The sequence below is a fragment of the Pipistrellus kuhlii genome, unplaced genomic scaffold (genome assembly GCF_014108245.1).
Source record: "Pipistrellus kuhlii isolate mPipKuh1 unplaced genomic scaffold, mPipKuh1.p scaffold_m20_p_2, whole genome shotgun sequence".
In the NCBI taxonomy this organism is placed as follows: domain Eukaryota; kingdom Metazoa; phylum Chordata; class Mammalia; order Chiroptera; family Vespertilionidae; genus Pipistrellus; species Pipistrellus kuhlii.
In genome coordinates this window covers 91,552,606-91,572,530 of record NW_023425515.1, presented here as the reverse complement: position 1 = coordinate 91,572,530, position 19,925 = coordinate 91,552,606, and the positions used below count along the sequence as shown (strand labels likewise).

The 19,925-nt window shown below is 38.3% G+C and overlaps 3 protein-coding genes across 5 annotated transcripts in view; 1 reads left to right on the top strand and 2 right to left on the bottom strand.

Annotated features, from left to right (window-relative positions):
• MED12L (mediator complex subunit 12L) overlaps window positions 1-19,925 on the top strand; it is a 353,473-nt gene that overhangs the window by 241,593 nt on the left and 91,955 nt on the right. The gene's annotated exons all lie outside the window — the stretch shown is intronic.
• Window positions 2,570-4,901, bottom strand: P2RY13 (purinergic receptor P2Y13). Its single transcript, XM_036443875.2, has 2 exons — window positions 4,124-4,901; window positions 2,570-3,682 (listed from the first exon to the last, which is right to left on the bottom strand). The coding sequence occupies exon 2, from the start codon at window positions 3,665-3,667 to the stop codon at window positions 2,666-2,668; it is 1,002 nt and encodes a 333-aa protein (XP_036299768.1). The 5' UTR covers window positions 3,668-3,682; window positions 4,124-4,901; the 3' UTR covers window positions 2,570-2,665.
• P2RY12 (purinergic receptor P2Y12) overlaps window positions 12,614-19,925 on the bottom strand; it is a 49,389-nt gene continuing 42,077 nt past the window's right edge. For both annotated transcript variants that reach the window (XM_036443867.2, XM_036443866.2), the window contains exons 2-3: window positions 16,486-16,650; window positions 12,614-14,975 (exon numbers count right to left, since the gene is read on the bottom strand). In XM_036443867.2, coding sequence (XP_036299760.1) covers window positions 13,935-14,954 — 1,020 coding nt within the window. In that variant the 5' untranslated portion in view covers window positions 14,955-14,975; window positions 16,486-16,650 and the 3' untranslated portion in view covers window positions 12,614-13,934. The remainder of the gene's footprint in view (window positions 14,976-16,485; window positions 16,651-19,925) is intronic.

Sequence of the window (19,925 nt, the reverse complement as noted above, 5' to 3'; positions counted from 1 at the left end):
ACACACACACACACACAAACAAAAAAACCCACTATTTTTTGTGTGTCATTAATGGCTGTGGTATAGCATAAGTATTCCAGAACTTAGTATTTTGATGCCAATTTGGGAATTTGTTCTCAAATAGTTGCTTTGCATTTTCTATGATTTTAAGATGGCTCTACTATGCCTTTGCTCTAAGTTCTTGTTAGATTATTCTATACACCGGGTACTCCACTTTTGATTATAATGTTATTGCAATAAAATTAAATATTTGTGTTTATGGAGGACAAATTTGCTATTGAAACTTTATCTTGGAAGACCTTTGCAAAAACTATACATTATCTAGATGCAGTTTTTTTTTTTTTATAATACTGTATTAGAGTATACTCATGAATATGTAATATATTCAGTAAAAGTACTGTGCATTTAGTGACATCACTAACAATTGCTGTCATCTAATTCTTATATTCGAGAGAATAAAACTCAGACTTCAAGAGAACTTTGTAAAAGGAGAGTTTGGGATTTTATAACAGACTGCAGTTACAAATTTTACTTACCCCAAACCAACAGTTCATAGCTGGAGCATTTTGCCAATAGTGTCAAACTGATCTGTAAATAGACATCAGTTCCCCAGCTGTGCAGTCATCCTGCGTCCTTCATGAGCACTCAGTAGAGAACCCAAGAACAACCCACTTTCCCGGCCTCTGTCCAAGCTGTAGGAACTCAACCGAAAAGAACTTTCGATAAACGTGTAATCATCTTTCGATAATGAAAACATCAGTGAAATGGACTCTCCTTTTGCTTTTCTAGTATGTAAAAATAAAGCCAATTTGGTTTATTATCAAACCTTTATGGATCTCACAATGAGCACAATCTCTGCTTCAGAAGTATAGGGGGCTTCCTTATACAGTCGGTGCCTGTCTGTGGGAGGCGTCATCACAGTGCAGGGGGAGAAGGTCGGCTATTGAGGCACAGACAGGGAGGGACTGGGTTTGAGATGGAGGCGGGAGGTTGGCCAGATCATATTTCATGGACTAGGTGATGCCAACGCAAGGTTTTAGGGAGGGATTAGAGTTTTCTTGGTGAGTCAGAGGTAAATTTACAAGTGCAATGGCACAAGGGCAAAAAAGGAGCCTGGCATGTTGAGGTTTGTAAAAGAGTATAATGTTCCAGGGATGGAAAAGCAGTGAGGTGATGAGGCCTGAGCGGTGGGCAGGTTCCAGGGCCTCCGTGCCCTTGAGGAAGAGACCTGAGATTCACCGATGATAGCGCTGTAGCTGGAGGCACATTTACAGAGCTTGAGCATTCTGTGCATTCTCTCTGGCAGTTTTAAGTTGCCATCTACAATACCAGATAACCATTTTGTAGTTGTTTTTTTTTGATCCACAAAGGTATTCAGGAAGTAAGTAAGTACAAGTAGGGCTCCATCCTTTGAAAAATACCCCAGTATGGATGTTACTAGTTGTGGGTCAGCAGTTTCATCTATGTATGTACCAAGAATAGCATAATATTTTGACATATTTTATTTAAAACATTTATAACCAAGGGTCTGTGGGAAGTATTGTGGGATTTACCAAGAAAAAAAAATGACATTTTTCTTAGAGAATCCTAACCATCTTCAGGGGATGCATTCAAGAGTACAGTGTGCTGGAAAAGGGAAATATACAATGAGTGCCCTAAAACATGCTACACAGTTGGAGAAGCAATTATTTTTAACCAGAGTGGGAAGCAGGAGGATAGAAGTTGTTGCCCAGGAAGGCTTTGCTAATTAAACACATTCAAGGCACCATTAGAGGATTTGCTGGGCAGAGGGAAAATTGTAAAGAAGCAGAATACAGTATTTTTGCCTTTGAATTGTATGCTCTTGGCATGTGAGCAAAGTGTTGCAGCACAGTGTTTCCTGTGGCTTAAATATGATGCCCGTGCCTCCTTTGGTGAGTTACAATAACATGGAAAAGGCTCTTTGTAACTGTAAGGAGCTCTTGGCTCCCCGGATGCTTCAGTGTAGCATCCTTTCCACCCTGAGGTTTCAGCTTCACCAAAGGACTTTCAAGGCAGTTTTGTTTCCCCCCAAATTCAGAAGTATCAACACTTTTGGAAGACAGAGTCTGAGTGCTGTTTGAATTATGTGTATAAAACAATGTAAGAAGGTGTTATGGAGGGGAGGTTTTTTGGAATATACATTTATCCACAAAAAATCTTTTCCAAAATGTGCCGGGACCGGTTTGGCTCAATGGATAGAGCGCTGGCTTGGGGACTGAAAGGTCCCGGGTTCGATTCCGGTCAAGGGCATGTACCTTGGTTGCGGGCATATCCCCAGTAGGGGGTATGCAAGAGGCAGCTGATTGATGACTCTCTCTCATCAATGTTTCTAACTCTCTCTCTCTCTCTCCCTTCCTCTCTGTACAAAATCAATAAAATATATTTTTTTAAAAAAAATCTTTTCCAAAATGTAAGTGAATGTTCTAGAAAAGATGACATCTAGTGGCTATCTGTTGCATTCTCTTAATGACACCTCATTCTGCTTAAGAACACATCTATGTGGAATTAAATTTATATAATCCTTTCTGTATATCAGGAGAAGAAAACATTTATTTTAATCCTTTTTTATTGCTTAAATGTTACTTCCAAATAAATTGTGCTTTGAAATCTAGTCCATAAATAGAAGTGAGCCATGTTAAAGTCATCAGTTTAGGGATATATTGTCTGTCTGACTGGTATGATTGTCTTGGGTTGATGCTGTACTCTTTCTTCCTCTCCTGCATAATAACCTTCTTGTGAAATTTTTACATAAAAAAATATATATTAAGGGATCCATACAGATGTTTGTTGCTGCCAACAAGAGAGTTGTTTCTTTAGCTATAAACAGTTGATGTTGCAGTCTACAGTCAGTCTTACTGTTGGTTTGACTCTGAGTGTATGGAACTCTGGCAAAATGAAATGGAGCAAAACACAGAAAGAAGACAGCCACGACAATAAACACTTTACCTTCCAGCTTCCTCTTGTTTTTGCTATCCTTACTTTTTGATTTTCTGTAAGAATCATATACTTTTTTTGCAATCACCACATAAAACAGGAGCATTAAGGCAAAAACTGTCCAGAAAATGAACTGGGAAATATAATTCACCGCTTGGTGCCACTTCAGCCCCAGCGGGCTCTTTAAGGAGGCACACTTTTTCACAGTAGACGGTGTCATCTTCTGGTTGCTTAAGATCATGTTTGGCAGAGAGATGAGAAACAAAAGGAACCACACGAAGGTTGAGACTGCTTTTGCAAAAGCGGGTTTTTGTACAAAGAATTTTCCAAAAGGTCTGATGATCTTGAGGAATCTGTCAAAGGCGATGAGGCCCAGAAGAATGATGCCCACGTACATGGTCTCATAGAATATGACGGCAGAGAAGCGACACACAAAGGCTCTGAGTTGCCAGGGTCCCAGGTGTGCGTCCGAGAGGATTTTAAAGGGAAGCATGAATGTCATTACCAAGTCGGCCACCAGAGTACTTTTGAGGTAGACGATGAAGGTGGAGGAGCTGGGAATGTGGATGAACACCCACAGGGCCAGAGTGTTCAGCGAGATGCTGGTGAGGAAAATGACGGTGTAGATGGCTGGGAACACCAGCTGTGCTATCCGTGTGTCCCTGGGGCACGACTCAGACCCATTGAAGCCCTTCGTCACCGAGGCATTCATGATTTCCAGTGTCAGCTGTTACAAATAAACAAAGATAGACACACAGTAACACAAAACCTTTCTTGATTTCAAAATACTGCTTTTACAAAAAACAGACTTTAGGTTTGTGGCATATTAATAGTCTGTGTTGACATTATCACATTCAATAGATCAGTGGAGAAGGTACAGCTAATTCAGGTTTTTAAAGTACATAATATGCTTTTGGTACTTGTAACATCATAATACAGCATTATGAAATCCAAATAACAGGTCCAGTTCGCAAGTGCTAATCTTACTATGACAGTAAAACAAAACCCCATTTGAGAGGTACTAATCGATGTCAGATCACTGTACATTATATAATTCCTTATGCTCCTAATCTACAGTTTGTAGAATGTTAACCTTAAAACATTTCCCCCCTTGTGTATAGTCTACCATTTATAAGGAAGCACACTTATAATAAAAATTGAAACTCACCTTTGTTTGGAAGGAGGCTCGCTTGCTGTCTCCTGCTTGAGGCAGTCATTAGATCAGCCCCTGAAGAGAAGAGCGTGTGAAGCAAGCCCTTCTGCTTTCTTAAACCCACTTTCCTTCCTCATTTCACAGTGTAACGTGATCTATTGGAATCTCTTCACATTCAGACCTTTGGAGGGCTTTCTAATAAGAAACCTCTTTTATTTCAAACATGTGCTCTTCATATACTATGATTTGCATAAATTAGTTGCCGTTTCTTTGCATTTTCCCATAGTGTAACTTTCCTGCAGCTTAATCTTGTTTATCTATCAATAGTTGTTTAATGAAATTTTTGAGTGCCTCCTGTATATATTAATGGGAGGCAAAAAGATAAAGAAAATAGCCCCAAATTACAAAAAGTGTAATAGTTGACTCTAAAATCAGGTAGAATCATTATCTGCATCCTTCTAGACTGTTTTCCCCAGAAGTTTGTGTTCAGTATGATGGCCTGTTTGTTTCTATAAACATTTATCTTGGTCTTTTGGTCTTTCCATCTCTGAAAGAGAAAATGACATATTTGCTAAGAGTTAAGGGCTAATAGACCCAGATTTTTGGAGTCAGAATCCCACATCCACCAATTACTGTGCACTAGATCACAGACAGCTGATTTGATGGCTCTGTGCTGCAGCCTCCTCTGTGTGATGGGTGTGGTAATGGTGTATACCACCCTATAGTCTTGCTGAGGGGATGAAGGGAGGGCCTGGGATAGTGCTGGCTGAAAAATGTTACTCACTTACTGCCTTGGTGTGGGAATTATAGATTTAAATGGTGACATACTATCTCATTTACTAGAAAACCATTTTTGGAGATCTTTCCTGTATTTGATGTTATATGACAAGTGCTATAGACTTCAGAAATTTTATCCATCAATCAAAATTGGGCCACGGTCTACACAGTTTTTTTCTTTAAGATCTCTTCAAGTTTGAAAGAGTAATTGCTGGTTTTTAAAAAAATACATATATTTTTTATTGATTTCAGAGAGGAAGTGAGAAGGGGAGAGAGGTAAAACATCAACGATGAGAGAGAATTATTTATTGGTTGCCTCCTGCATACATCACATTGGGGATTGAGCCCGCAATTTGGGCATGTGCCCTGACCAGGAATCAAACCGGGGACCCTGCAGTCTGGAGCCCGACGCTCTATCCACTGAGCAACACTGGCCAGGCTAATTGCTGCTTTTGAATAAACAAAAATCTATAATACAAATGTTATCTTGCCAGATAGGTAGAGGGAAAGAGGAAATTTAGAGATCTTATAAGGGAATGTGGAGTTCTCCATGGTGAGTTTCACTTCATATTTTGTGCTACAAGTTTAACCACAGAGTTGGAGTAGACTGTTGGACTGATAGAGAATTTTTCAGTGGCTTGGCTTGGGATTCTTAGAATAAAACTCCATAATCCACCAAACATTTTAAAATATGAGTCAATGGGATGCATGATGATTTTGATTAGAACTAACCTATGGTGACACAGTTTGAAAAAAATGTGTTTGACTCAAATTCTTGGAAATATAATTCTGAATTTCATTAATGCAATGGAACATAATTTAAACAACCTTTTTGTTTGTTTTATTAGATAGTAAAAAACAAACAAGACATTTTAGTTTTATTTTTTAAGTAGAGGGATTTCACTTACATAAGTAAGTATACATTTTCTAATAGTGGAAAACCCATTGAAGGTTTGGAATAGTTTCACTTTAAACAAGGGAAATGCTGAACTAATTCATTTCGTCATGTAAAAACTGGAAATCACCTTTTGGTCAAATTTCAAAATGCCAAAGTGTGGGAAACTTTCAAAAGGGGAACTCAAGTGATATCCATTTCTAAAGTTATGGAAGTGTATTCTTTTAAATGTGTTGGTAGGTTTCAAAGTTTTTAATCATAGTAAATATTCCATAGATCACGCCTGCCTATGTGCTTAGTGTGTATTGGCCGTCTTTCTTTGTTCTCATCTGTTGCCGTGGCCCCTTGGGGAGGTATTTTGCCCTTGATAGTGTTTCTGAGAGGCTGCCCAGCAGAGCAGATATGAACACTGCCTCAGGAGCCAAAGTGCAGGGTTCGTTTCCTTATTCTAACTCTTTTCCTATGACCCTTGGCAAGTTATTTATGCTCTCTATGAAACCATTTTCTCCTCTTTATATATGAAAATAAGTAATGGTGTCTGCTTTTTTGTGTTGTTAAACTTGCAGGGGTCCTCAAACTTTTTAAAGTGGGGGCCAGATCACGGTCCCTCAGAGAGCTGGAGGGCCGGACTATATGAACTACTAATTCCTATTGTAACACCTCGGCTGCGCTCACTGCCCAAAAAACCTGGCGGGCCAGATCAGACTCCGCCGTAGTTTGAAGACCCCTGTAAGGGATACAATAGTTGAAAATTGTATGGAGGATGAGTCCTGTGACTTGGTAGCTATTGGTATGGTTTCTGTTAACTAAAATTAAAAGAAAAGTGGAATATAATGTCGAACTGTGGGATAACTCATGAAAGTCAGAAGGGAAGAATCAAATCCTATATAATAAAGAGCTAATATACAAATGGTCATCACTCCCTTATGCCTTCACACTGTAATGGCTCAGACACTCAACAATGGGGAAAGAGGAATGGGGACCAGCCAGGCACAAATAAGCTTGTGAGAGAGGAATGGGGACCAGCCAGGCTGCAGCCAGGAGAGGGACAAGCCATATGCCCCTTGGTCTTAGGTGCCAGTGGCTATTCCTGCTCCTGTGGCCCAGGAGAGGGAAACGCTGCCCGCCCCATGGTCCCGGGTGCCAGTATCTGCCCCTGTGGCCTGGTCAAAGCCAATCGTCCATGGTCTCTTGTGCCTGCAGTCAGCCTGGGCAAAGTTGACCCAGTTCCTGGTTGCCTGCAGCCAGCCAGAGGGAGGGAAACCTGAGTCCTGGGTGCCTGCGACCAGCTGGAGGAGGGAATCCTGGGTCCAGGTTTGGGGCAAGGCAGAGGTGGTTAGGGGTAATCAGGCCCACAGGGTAGTGGTTAGGGATAATCAGGCAGGCAGGCAGAAGTGGTTAGGGGCCATCAGGCAGGCAGGCAGAGGGGTTAGGGGCATTCAGGTAGGCAGACAGGCAAGAGGTCCCTGATTGCAAGAGATAGTGGGACATACCTCAATGGGTCCCATATTGGAGAGGGTGCAGGCTGGGCCGAGAGACACCCTCCCCCCTCCTGTGCACAAATTGCATGCACCGGGCCTCTAGTCCTATATAATAAAAGGCTAATATGCAAATTGTCCCCTTGGGAGTTCTACCAACTGGGAGTTTGACTGCTTGCTCTGATGTGCACTGACAACCAGTGGGTGGCATGGAATGAAGGAAGGCTCTAATCAGCCCTGATTGCCAGCCAGGCCTACGGACCCTACCATGTGCATGAATTTCATGTACCAGGCCTCTAGTAAAATATAAGTAAAGGTTCCAGAAATTAGGTGCTTTTCAAGTGGAAATAAACTAAACATTCAAAATCCACCCAGTTGGTGTGGCTTAGTCAGGGCACATGCCCAGACTGCAGAATTGACTCCTAATAAGGACATGCAGGAAGCAGCCAATCAATGATTCTCTCTCATCTTTGATGTTTCTATCTATCTCTCTTCCTCTCCTATTCTCTCTGAAATCAATAAAAATATATTTTTTTAAATAAATAAAATCTTATTGGACTCAAAAGGGAATATAGTTAAAACTAATAAAATCACATTGGCTGTGCTGTTCTGTTGATAATATGATCTTATTTATTTCTTACAGCAGAGATAGTCCCATTTTACAGATGAGAAAACAGAAGTGTGGAAGTTAAGCACTTCGCCCCAGATCATGCAGCTCAGGCCAACTGTAAACCCACAGTCTGGCTCCAGGCCCCACCCTCAGAGTCTGCCTTACTCTCCTGGCTGTTAGAAGCCACAGATAAGGTGACCATGGAATTGTTTAGCAAATTCTGGAGTTTTTGAGGTGGCATAACTGAATGATGAATGAGAAGAAACAATCAACTATAAAGTTAATGAACTTGTGAAATTTCTTGTCTTAAAGTGAGGTGTGAGGTTGAAAACATAAATTGTTTCAAAGCAATATAATTAGGAGAAAATCAAAGAAGATAACATAAAATTAGAAGCCTGCAAAATGGGAATAACTACATTTGTAGTCTCCTTTGGGATTTTTCTTTGGATCAGAGTTAACGGTTAAAGGTTCCTGTTGACATGGTCACCAGTGCCATGTAAATAATATGTGAAAGAAGAAGTATTTACTTTTATTTGGAATGGAAGTCAAGATGGAAACTCCTGTACTTATAGAAGAACCTTTTATTTCCCATCAAGGTTTACCATGGTACTTTCTCAGATTATATGAAATTGTTTAAGAAGTTTCACACTGGATTAACCAAAAGTGGTAATAATAAGCTAAATTAAATTGTGCAATTTCAAGTTAAATGTAGTAATCCTTGTCAATTATTAAATTCAATATTAGAAAGTCTGGACCTATGACTGGAAATAACAATTGATTCACACTTATATAAAGATTCAGCTTTATATTTTTTATAAAGTTTAAAGAATTTAAATATAGACGTGTATATAGTTGTAATTGAAAGTTAATCCCCCTTACATATAATACCAATAGTTTGGAAATATGTATATGTACATATATATTTACATTTACTGATATATTGGATCTTTGTTTTATGTCAGTACATGATGAGTTCCCTAATTTTTTAAAAATATTACACTATATAAAGTTATAGTTTAGTTAATTTGTTGGGCATTTATTTTTTTCCATTTTTTCTTATATTAAAAAAACAGTACTGTAGCAGCTGGTTTGGCTCAGTGGATAGAGTGTTAGCCGTGGACTGAAGGGTCCTGGGTTGGATTCCAGTTAAGAGCATATGCCCAGGTTGCCGGCTTGAACCCCAGTAGGGGTCATGCAAGAGGCAGCTGATCAATGATTTTTTTTCATCATTGATATCTCTCTCCTTCTCCCTCTCTCTTTCCCTCTCTCACTCCCTCTTCCTCTCCCTCTCCCTCTTCCTCTCCTTTTCCCTCTCCCTTTTTTTCTCCCTCTCCCTCTCCCTCTCCCTCTCCCTCTCCCTCTCCCTCTCCCTCTCCCTCTCCCTCCCTGAAATCAATAAAAATATATGAAAACAACAACAACACAGTACTTTAGAGCAATACGTATCTATTATATATATTTTTGTGTATTTGTTGCAACATACTTTTTATAGGAAGTTCCCTAGAAGTGGAATGCTGGATCAAACACTGCTTCATATGTAGAATGGTATTTTCCAATAGCTTTCCAGAAAGATTGTTCTGATTTGTAGTCTCACTGAATGGGATTCTATAACACCCTGCTTAAAAACTTGTAAATCAGTCCTAACCGATTTGGCTCAGTGGATAGACTGTCAGCCTACTGACTGAAGGATCCCAGGTTCGATTCCAGTCAAGGGCATGTATCTTGGTTGCAGGCACATCCCCATTATAGGCTGTGCCAGAGATAGCTGATCGATGTTTCTCTCTCATCGACGTTTCTAACTCTCTATCCTTCTCCCTTCCTCTCTGTAAAACATCAATTAAAATCTATTTTAAAAAATAACACACTTGTAAATCAATTCTAAACTCATGGTGCAAAAAAGCCAGGTCATTTAAGTATACTTATTTGATTATCAGTGATATATATGTATTTATATTATACTGTCCATTTGTATTTCTCCTGGAAATTGATTTTCAAGCCCTTTCCCCATTTTTTTAATACTCACGCTGTCTCTTTTTACTTAGAGATGTTTAAGTGTGTTTCCACATGCTTAGTTCCCACTGGCATTATTGTAGTCCCACTTTCGGCTTTCCCCACCAGCAGGCCACCTAATCAGCCACTAGACTGCAGCTGTTTACTGTGCAAAGCCTCTGAAGCATCCTGGTGCTTGAAGACAGGGTGTTTTTTTGTTTGTTTATTTGTTTTCTGTGTAGGGGTTTTCTTCTGCTTTTAAAGTTCTAGTTCAGGAGTTGTCAGTTTTCTAAAGAACTGGCTAGTAACTACTTTTGTGGCCACCTAGTCTACAACACAACTACTTATTCCTGTTGTGACAGCCGGTAAAACCCCAGTGGGTATGGTTGTGTTCTAATAAAATCTTATGAACACTGAAACTTGAATTTCATATAACTTTAATGCAGCCTGAGCTTTTACCCTTCTAACTTTTATCCCCACAAACATTTGAAATGTAAAATCTATTCTTAGGTCACTGGCTATACAAAAACCCACGACATTTGCCGCACCTGCTCTATACCATTTCTGTTAGGAACTACTGAGAAAAACTGCCAGTGACCAGCATGCAGTGCCCAGAGGCCTCAGACAAGAATACATTTTGTCTTATTTCAGAACTTTTCAACTTCTGGGACTCAGTGTACAAAATTTGGCTTCCCCTTTTTTAAAGTTATTATGAAATGTGGGAGGAATTACGTATATTAAAGATTCTAAGCTGGAGATAGTAACATGTTCTATGTGTAATAAGCACTTCAAATACTGATCTCTTCATCTGTCTTGAATGGATTCAGTTTGTTATAGGAATATGCTAATTTACTGTCTAATATCTTTGCATAAAGACTTCCCAACAAAGTGTGATATAGAGTTAATGAAATTTTTCATATCTACATATATAAAAGGCTAATATGCAAAGTGTCCTTGGGAATTTGACTGGGATAACGGGAGTTTGGTCACTCACTATGATGTGTACTGACCACCAAGGGGTGGTGTGGAACATGGTGGGAGACCAGTGGTGGTGGGGCACTGAGGGAGAGAGGAAAGGAGGGGAGGGGGAACCATGTAGTGGCAGCCCAATTACGGTGAAGGAAGGAGGAGGTAGGGAAGTGGGGGGAACTGTGTGGTGGTGGTGTGCAAGTGACAAGGGAAGGAGAAGGCAGGGAGGGGTGGTGCGCAGTTGGTGAGCAAAGGAAGAGGTGGAGAACCTGATCAGCCTTGATCACCGGCCAGGCCTACAGCCGCTATCCATGCACGAATTTCATGAACCCAGCCTCTAGTTATATATAAAAACCTAAGTAGTTCCAAACACTTAAAATTTTTTTTTCCACAAGAGTATCATTATACCTTTAGTGTTTCTTGTTTTCTTTTAGTTCTCTTGTAGAAATTGACCTCTCAGTGAATTAGTTTAGGCCAAAATGAAAGATTATGCAGGTTTTTACCCATTCTGTAGTTTCTCAACACTTCACATGAACCTGGCATTGTGATGTGTCAGCTTTTATATATTCTCTACCCTCACTTGGGTGGGTGAGGGGTGGCTCTGCTTTGTATTTTTCCCACACACAAATTAAGAAGGTCAGATAATTGAACTCTCATTTCTCTTCCAGCTCAAATATCCTCGTAGTATTACAGAATATGACATTAAAATGGATTGCATTAGTTTACAATGCGGAAATGGCTACTGCTGTTGTGCCTGCAACACATGAAATAGGCATCTGTTTGGATGCATGTCTCTGCATCTCTGCTGGCATCCAGTGCTCACTTGGAGTAGTGCAGGAGAAAGAAGTGTGGCTGCTGGAGAAGGGATATTGATTTATTTATTAAATTTATTTATTAAATACATATTTATTATAGGATATAACTCATTCAGAGAATTAATTGAGTTCAGGTTTGTACTGAAATTTAACTCAGCACAACTTGTAGAGGGTTTGGATAAAATCTATTATTATTGAAATTCAGTGAGCTTCCTTATACTACATCTAGAGGCCCGGTGCATGAATTTGTGCATGAGTGTGTTCCCTTGACCTGGCCTGTGGGATTGGGCTGAAACCACCTCTTCAACATCCCCCAAGGTTTCCCTGATTGCAAGAGTGTGCAGGCCAGGCCAAGGGACCCCACTGGTATATGATCAGGGCCAGGGAGGGGCGCAGGAGGGCTCCATTGGCATGTCCAGCCCAACTAACTTAGTCCTGATCTGCCAGAACCCAGCAGCAAGCTAACCTGCCATTGGAGCATCTGCCCCCTGGTGGTCAGTGCACATCATAGTGAGCAGTTAAGAGAAATTAGCATATCATTAGCATATTATACTTTGGTAGAACAGATGACTGGACACTTAGCATATTAGGCTTTTATTATATAGGATTCAGCCTTTTAATTTCTTCTCATAGTATATTTAGATATTGGAATCTATGCTTTCTGTTTGATAATCACCTCTGAGGATTATATATAATTAAGATAAATGATGTCATAATTCCCAGTGTATTGTATATTTTATTTATATTAAGAATAATGAACATGGCTTCTGTGGAATCAGACTACATTGAAGTCTGACCTGGTTTCTTATTTACATATGAATTAGTTGATGTGAGATGTCACCTTCAGAAGATTTTCTCAATATTCTGTTGTAAAGATCTTGGCAGCTAATCTTTCTTACATGGATTTGACAGTTGAGGTAGGGGGAAGATAGGAAGTAAGTCATGGTATCTTATATCTTTGAACAAAGAATCTTTAACAAAGTATGATTTAGAGTTTAATGTAAATTTTTTGTTATACACACAAATAACAAACAGATAAATCCAAACATTTTGATGTTGTTATTAATCCTCCCCTGAGGACATTATCCCATTGATTTTTAGACTGAGTGGGAAGGAGGGGGAGAGGCAGAGAGAGAAATATCGAACCTGGGACTCTTCAGTCTGAGGGCCAGTGCCCAAAACACTGCACAAACCAGCAAGGGCATAAATCCAACCATTTTAATCACTTTCCTGTTGATAATTATGCTATACAAATGCTTAATTACATTTGCTTTTCTTGCTATGAGAAATGTTTATTAGCTTGTGTGTAGTCTCTAGTAGCTAGTTAATAAGTTATGATGCTATTGTATTTACTAATGTTGTCAAAATATTAGTAAAACTGATTTCTCTAGTGTGAAGGGAATGTTATGTGTTTTTTTGTTGTTTTGTATGTGTGTATGTGTATATTAGAATGTCTTATATAAAGCCTCCTTATTTAATGACTTCATTTGCTATTTCTATACTTTTTATTGGAAAAGTAGTTTTTAATCTTCTATCTTAATGAACATTAAAAAAATTCAGTCCAATCTATTTCCATTTCAATTAGTATAAGTCTCTTAGGTCTTTGCTGATAATTATAAGTTAGTAGTTAGTATTTTTTGTCTGCCCCACTTACTTGAATTTTTATAATGATTATCACAATAGGTCAGCATTTGGTTAGGAGACTAGGATTGAATATACATCTAACTAAAGGTCCAATGCATGAAATCTGTGCAAGGGGCTCGGCCCTCGCAGCCCCGGCTTCTTCCAGAAGGTCATCTGGAAGGATGTCCAGAATGACGTCCGGGAGGTCATTCTGGTGCCCAGTCTAATTAGCATATTATGTTTTTATTATTATAGATAAGTATAATTTTTGGTCAGAAGATCTTATCAGATTTATCATTCTTCAATTGATTATATAGTAAGTGTACTAATATTGTGATTAATAATGAATTTAAAGAATTATAGTATCATTATTGTTACCTATTTTGCCAAAACTATAGAATTCTTGAATTATGTGTAGTTTTGCATGTCATATGGTGATTTTGTTTGTTTTGCTCCACAGCTACATGTTAATTTAGTTTTCTACATTTTACGATAGCTTTTAATACCTGAACAGTAAATTAAAATTACTTTTGTAGTCTTTGTTGTTTCAAGAGTCATTGTTACTCAGCTGCTTCTTAGTATTAATATTTTTACATAGTGTTTTCTTTTAGGAGTTCCAAACACTAATATTTCAATCTGGTTAACAGATTGAGATCTTACCTCAGTGTGTTTACATTGGAGTCTCTTCGCTTGGGTCCCTACCATCCTGACCTTTCCCCCTGTTTTCGTGGGGAGCAGATGTTGCAGAATTGGTGCACTTCAGCATATTCATCAAGGAATTTTTGAAGGACTTGCAAAGGAAAAAGTAGATGAATGGGTCCAGGCATGCATTTAAGGACGTTAACCAGAGGGTGCTCTCCTTCACATAGAACAGAGTATTCTCTGCAGAGCAGTTGAAGACATCCCGGGTCTGGCTCAGGGTGTAGGGAATCCGGGCAAAGTGGAAGGGAACAAAGCAAATAAAAAATACAGCAATGATAATGAAAACTTTGATGTTCACCTTTTTCTTGTGAACTTTGCCAGTACCCCTTGTTCTTACATATGACCTGTATAGTTCTTTTGTAATGAGTGTATAACATACAATGACAATTAAAAAATTAATCCAGAAAATGACTTGACAGATATAATTGACTATTTCATGCCAGACCAAACCAAACTCTGATTTGAGGAAAGAGCATTTCTTCACATTCTTGTCTTTCGGCCTCCTGTTTGTTAGGATCATGTTAGGCAAAGAGAGTAAGAACATGAAGGCCCAGATGACAACAGAAAGAATCTTAGCCCCCAGGAGATTGCTGGGGCTGGATGTTTTAAATGGCCTGGTGGTCTTCTGGTAGCGGTCGATAGTTATCAGCCCTAGGAAGGAAATGCTGATATACATTGTGAAGTAGAATATGACGGAGGTTACTTGGCACACGAATGTTCTCAGTGGTCCTGTTCCCAGTTTGGCATCACTGAGGATTTTGAATGGAAAAGTCAGAATCATGAGAAGGTCGGAAATGACTGTGTTCTTAAGAAAAATAATAAAGTTGGATTTACTATGGATTTGAAAGAAAATCCTCATTGCCAGGCTATTTGTGACAAGTCCAGTGAGAAACAGGACAGTGTAGAGGAGCGGGAAGAGGACCTGGGTGATGTGGTAGTCTCTGGTGCACAGGCTGCCATTCCCCGGAGGAGAGGTGAGGTTGTCCATGCCGCGTTCCCTCTTTGATACCTGGAGGGGAAAAGTGGTGGTTATCTTCAGTGCCAGTAGCTGATTTTGCTTTTGTCTCTGTGTGTAACTTTTCTGGACAGCCTTCTTTAAAAACTGAGCTTTCTAATTCTCATCGTGGCAGCTAGTAAGACCAAAGAAAACAATCTCATATTTCATCATATTCTGCTTCTAGGAAAGTAAAATGGTCTGAATTATGTGAAGATATGGATATTTTGTATTTATTTGTTGAATACTTGCCTCTTTAGAACATTTTTTATCATAGGTAAAAAATATCCATATGCTTATATATAAAGTCTAGAAGAACAATATTAGAGCTATACTTTGTTCTCCGGTTTCATTTCTATGCCTTTAAAAAGTTCTTTTGCTTCTATTCAGTCACTGTTTCTGCACCACCCTTATTCCTGGACTTCACTTACTCTACTTGTACCATCAAAGCATTCTAAGAAGAAATAACTGATAATTGCCTATTAGGATTAAATAAGTAAGATACTGAATCAGAAAGACATTTTTTCTTTCTCATTCAGTATATTACTTACTTATAAAATGTCCTTTGTAATTGAAGGATATTTCTGCCTCTATTTTGCTGGCACCCATTCAAAAAATAGGCACTCATTCTTTAGCTTCAAATATAATGGTAGCTATAATTACAAAGCAAAATCATGTTCACATCTGGTTCCATAGGTTACGATACCCCAACAAGCAGCTGTAAAGAAAACTAACCCTTCACTTGAATATATTATTTGACATCTAAATTTTGAAACTAAAAGTGATATTTGTAACATTTTTATTTCATCAAAGACAATGGAATTGATTGTTTATAGAATATAATTCCTAAATATAAGATATGGTAATGTTACAGTTATCTAAATTTTTTAAAACTTCCATATAAAATATTTAAATATGACAAATAAATGTAGAACTAAATACCCCACATGTCAGTAGAATTAATTTTTTACATCCTTTAATTATTGAAAGTAAAACAAGATTCATTCATATTGTCACAATTATGGCTTCAGTTTTCAACACCTCCTCACCTCTCACCTGTTTAACCTAAAACAAACCAAAAACAATATGTAATTGTATAAAATCACTGATTTATTTTAACCTTCTTTGCTACTGCTATTTGTTTTGAGTTGTATATTCTTGGATAGTTTTGGAAATTCTACTTTGGGATTACTCATTTTGCATAGACTGTAATTTATTTAACAAATATTCTTAATCTGCAGAATTTCAGCTCTCTCTATTTAAGTCTAATTCCACATTTGATATAAAATTAGTAAGATCATTTGTATTTTATTTCAGTCCTCTGTAAGTTTTAAAATGAAATTGCTATCTCTAACACCATTATTGTGGATTATATTTTAATTTTTATCCCAAATAAGTACTTGCATTGATATTGTTACTAAAGGTTTCCAATTTTAAGAAAACCTGGAAAAAAAATGCCCACATGTCAAAGTATAAATACATAGTGTAAATACAAAGTGTCAGATACTTCTAGATATAAAGTTACCTGGTTACTCTGTTGCTTGGAGGATTTAAATGTATCCAGTAAGTGGTAGTCAGTTCAACTGCAGGGTGGCATCTGGTATTTTCCTTTTTAATGTCTTAGCTTAGTTGTTAAAACTCTTTATGGTAGAGAATTTGCAGAGTTCTCATCAGTAAAGTCTTGAGGTTTCTAGAGAGAAATAGAGCGTGAGCGGAAGAGAGGACTCCACAATCAGAAATTACCTTCAAGTGCTGTGGGCTCAAGGCTATGCAGACACTAGATTTCCGTTTGTCCACTTTTATGACTTCTGCTTTTATTTCTTTGGGGAATGAGGGGCAGGGTGGGTGAAAAGTCATCTTTTAAAAGGCAATTTTAAATCTTGTGGCTTTTTACTGAGACCTGCCATATAGTTGATGCTGTATGAGTTCTTTTGGGTATTTTTCCCTGCAAGGATAAATCCAAGCCTTTTGAAGTCTGCTTCCTGGAGAAGATTGCAAGCTTGTTCCTTAGATGGCTGTTTACCTGAAAATGTACTGTGCTCAACATTGGAGGATGTATTCTGCTGTAAGAGAGTAATTATATTAACTCGGAATCTGTGCTTGTTAGGGATGTTAAATCTCTTGCTCTTTGCCTTTCTTTTCCTGGTTAATAATGTTATTATTTTAATCTGTGTTTGATCAACTTTTTGTAGATGAAACAGTTTCCTCCCATTATAAATGACAAAATTCCAAAATTACATTAGAAAGAAAAACAGTTGTATCTAATTGCCAGGCTTATTATATAAAGTGTCTTTTATGCTTTTTTTGAACAGAATTTACATAGAAACTATTTTTTTCTGTTAACCAAGGTTTTGGTGTTGGGGAGTAAATAACTTCATGGATCCCTGTATTGCTATTATCATGGTATAAATACTGCTGTGGGTATGCATGCACATAAACACACACACAAATATTTCTAACTGTAATCTCTGTTATCAGAGAACCATTTGGGTAGATGCCTTTGCTAAGAAGATACGTTTTGGTTATTTCTTCTGAGTTTTGTGTGGTTCTGTCTCTGTGTTTGTTAATCTTCAACAAAGGTTCTCCAAGTGCAGAACCACAGCCAGGCTTCCCTGGGAAGTCATGAGAAATGCAGGTTCCTTGCCACAAACCGAGCCCCAGGGAGTCAGGAACTCTGGGTGCTCCCTTCACCTGCATTTTAATGAGCTTTCCATGTGATACTCATGCACACTAAAGTTTTAAAACAGGACCACTGATTTAAACTGGCATTAAGAATCTAAAATCAAGTTACGAATTTGAATCATTTTGTTTGGAAATTTCAGGTACTTAATAGATCCTAATCTGTTAGTCAGTTAGAGGTGTCAATTTGATATTAAACTCTTGGAAAAGTAGGTGTCAGGTTATTTTTATTTTGAAATTTGACTTACAATAAGCAAATCTTATTTGTTGATTTCGGGACACAAAATTAGACTTTGACAGAACTTTTATGTTATGTACAATTCAGAATAATAATAGCTAGTGTTTGATTTCTTACATCATCATGAATTAACTAATTTTATGACCTTGATGACTCTCCGAAGTACGCCTTCATATTATTTGTTTCTGGTTAGGGAAGCTGGGGGAGCAGAGCAGGGATTCATTAGAGGCCTGATGCGAACCATGCTGTCTGGTCCCAGAGTCTCCATCTGTAGCTGGTTTGCAGTTACTGCTAAATCTTCCCGCTCTCGCTATCTCCTGGACATTGAGGCGGGGGAGCGAGTGGTAAATACCATGAAGGGAATGGCTGCACTTCTTTCAGGAAAATAAGAGTCATACTTGCAAACTGTAAACTCTAAAGGACATTTATGAATTGTTTCTAAAGACTAGAGATGAAACAAGATTTGTGCGGGGAAGTTACAACACATAATGTATGTGTTACATTACAGGAATACTAATTCAGGACATTTAAATCATATATTTTATTGAAAATTTACGTTTCCAAATTCAGTAGGGGACTGAAGGGTAAAGGAAAATCTCCAGTTCTTATTCTAAATTAACTTTATCTCTCTTCTGGTTTTAACTCACAACCACACCTGTCTCTGAACCTTCTCTGATAATATTTTCTTTGGAGGATGTCTGCCAATTACCCATTTAGATCACTTGACTCTGAAAGTGACTAAAATATTTTAAGCAGGAATTGTCTCAGGTTACAAAAGTGTATTGTCATATGACTATAGTAGAGCAAGTTGTGCACTCTTAGCTCATTAATAAACAACAACAGGTGCAGTTTGTAATTATATGTGTGACTTTGGGAACGGGACTAGCTTTGATTGATTTGGTTACTTTCAATGATTGAGATGACTTAGAATAAACTAATAACCCCAAATTTTTACATGCAAGTGATTTAACCAGTTTATTTATTTTGCCAAATCTGCTGAAGTTTGTCTGCTTATCTGAAAATATTTACTTGAATCAGATTACTCTGTACCAGGGGACCCTTATCCTGGAGTGGAGGACTCTGGTCCCTTTGGAACCAAGTAGTGGCAGGTGGATGGAGAGGTGATTAAACCATTTGATGATTGGCTCTCTTTGGCTATTTTAGTTCTAACATGGTTTGTAGGTGTGGTCATTCTGATATTAGTGAATGTTTCCATTGAATACATGCATTTTAAGGAATTGCTTGCTTATGTCATCTAGCCTGTCTTTTCTGGTGAGAGTATAGACACATAGGTTAGATAAAAGACAAATTCTTAAAGTCAGGAGTCTTGGGCATTGGGGTTTTTAGTAAAAGCGAATGCTAACTGCTGATCGAGTTGTCACCCTATCTAGAGTATTTTGCTTGCAGGTGGAGACCTAGTTACTGTATCTAGTTAAACACCGTAGTATCAGCTGTGCTCCTATTATGCACTGAGCCCGCTGGATAGTCTCATTTCAGCCATACTATTGTAGGACAACGATTTCCTATACAAATCAAATGAAAGGGCTTCCCTATTTTTTTTTTTATTTGAAGAAAAATTTACTCTAATTCGGGTGGAATTATCCATGAGAAGCAGCAGCTCATTTCTTGTTACATTATGGGAGTGCAGCATCTTTTTTTTCTTCCAAGGGACATTTATATATTTAAAACATCATTTAAGGGCCATGCAAAATTGCCAGCTTAAAACTTAGCCCTTTATGCCTTGCAGGGCTTTGTACGGCTTGCAGCTCAGATGTTCCCTGCCCCTGCTTAATGCAGCCTCTCTCCCTGCACATGTGAACACCTGGCCTTCACTCCGGCCCAGGGCTGATTATTGATGTAGCATTTATCTGAAGTCATTTTATTCTAAATAGAACAATGATATATTAAAGAATTCAGCTACAAAAATAATGCTTGAAAGCCTCTTTTAATATTTATTTTCAGAGGGAGGGGATGGGGCCAAGAAGATATTAGCCAAAGAACTTATATGCATATACTGCATGCGTTACCTATGGACACAGGCAATAGTG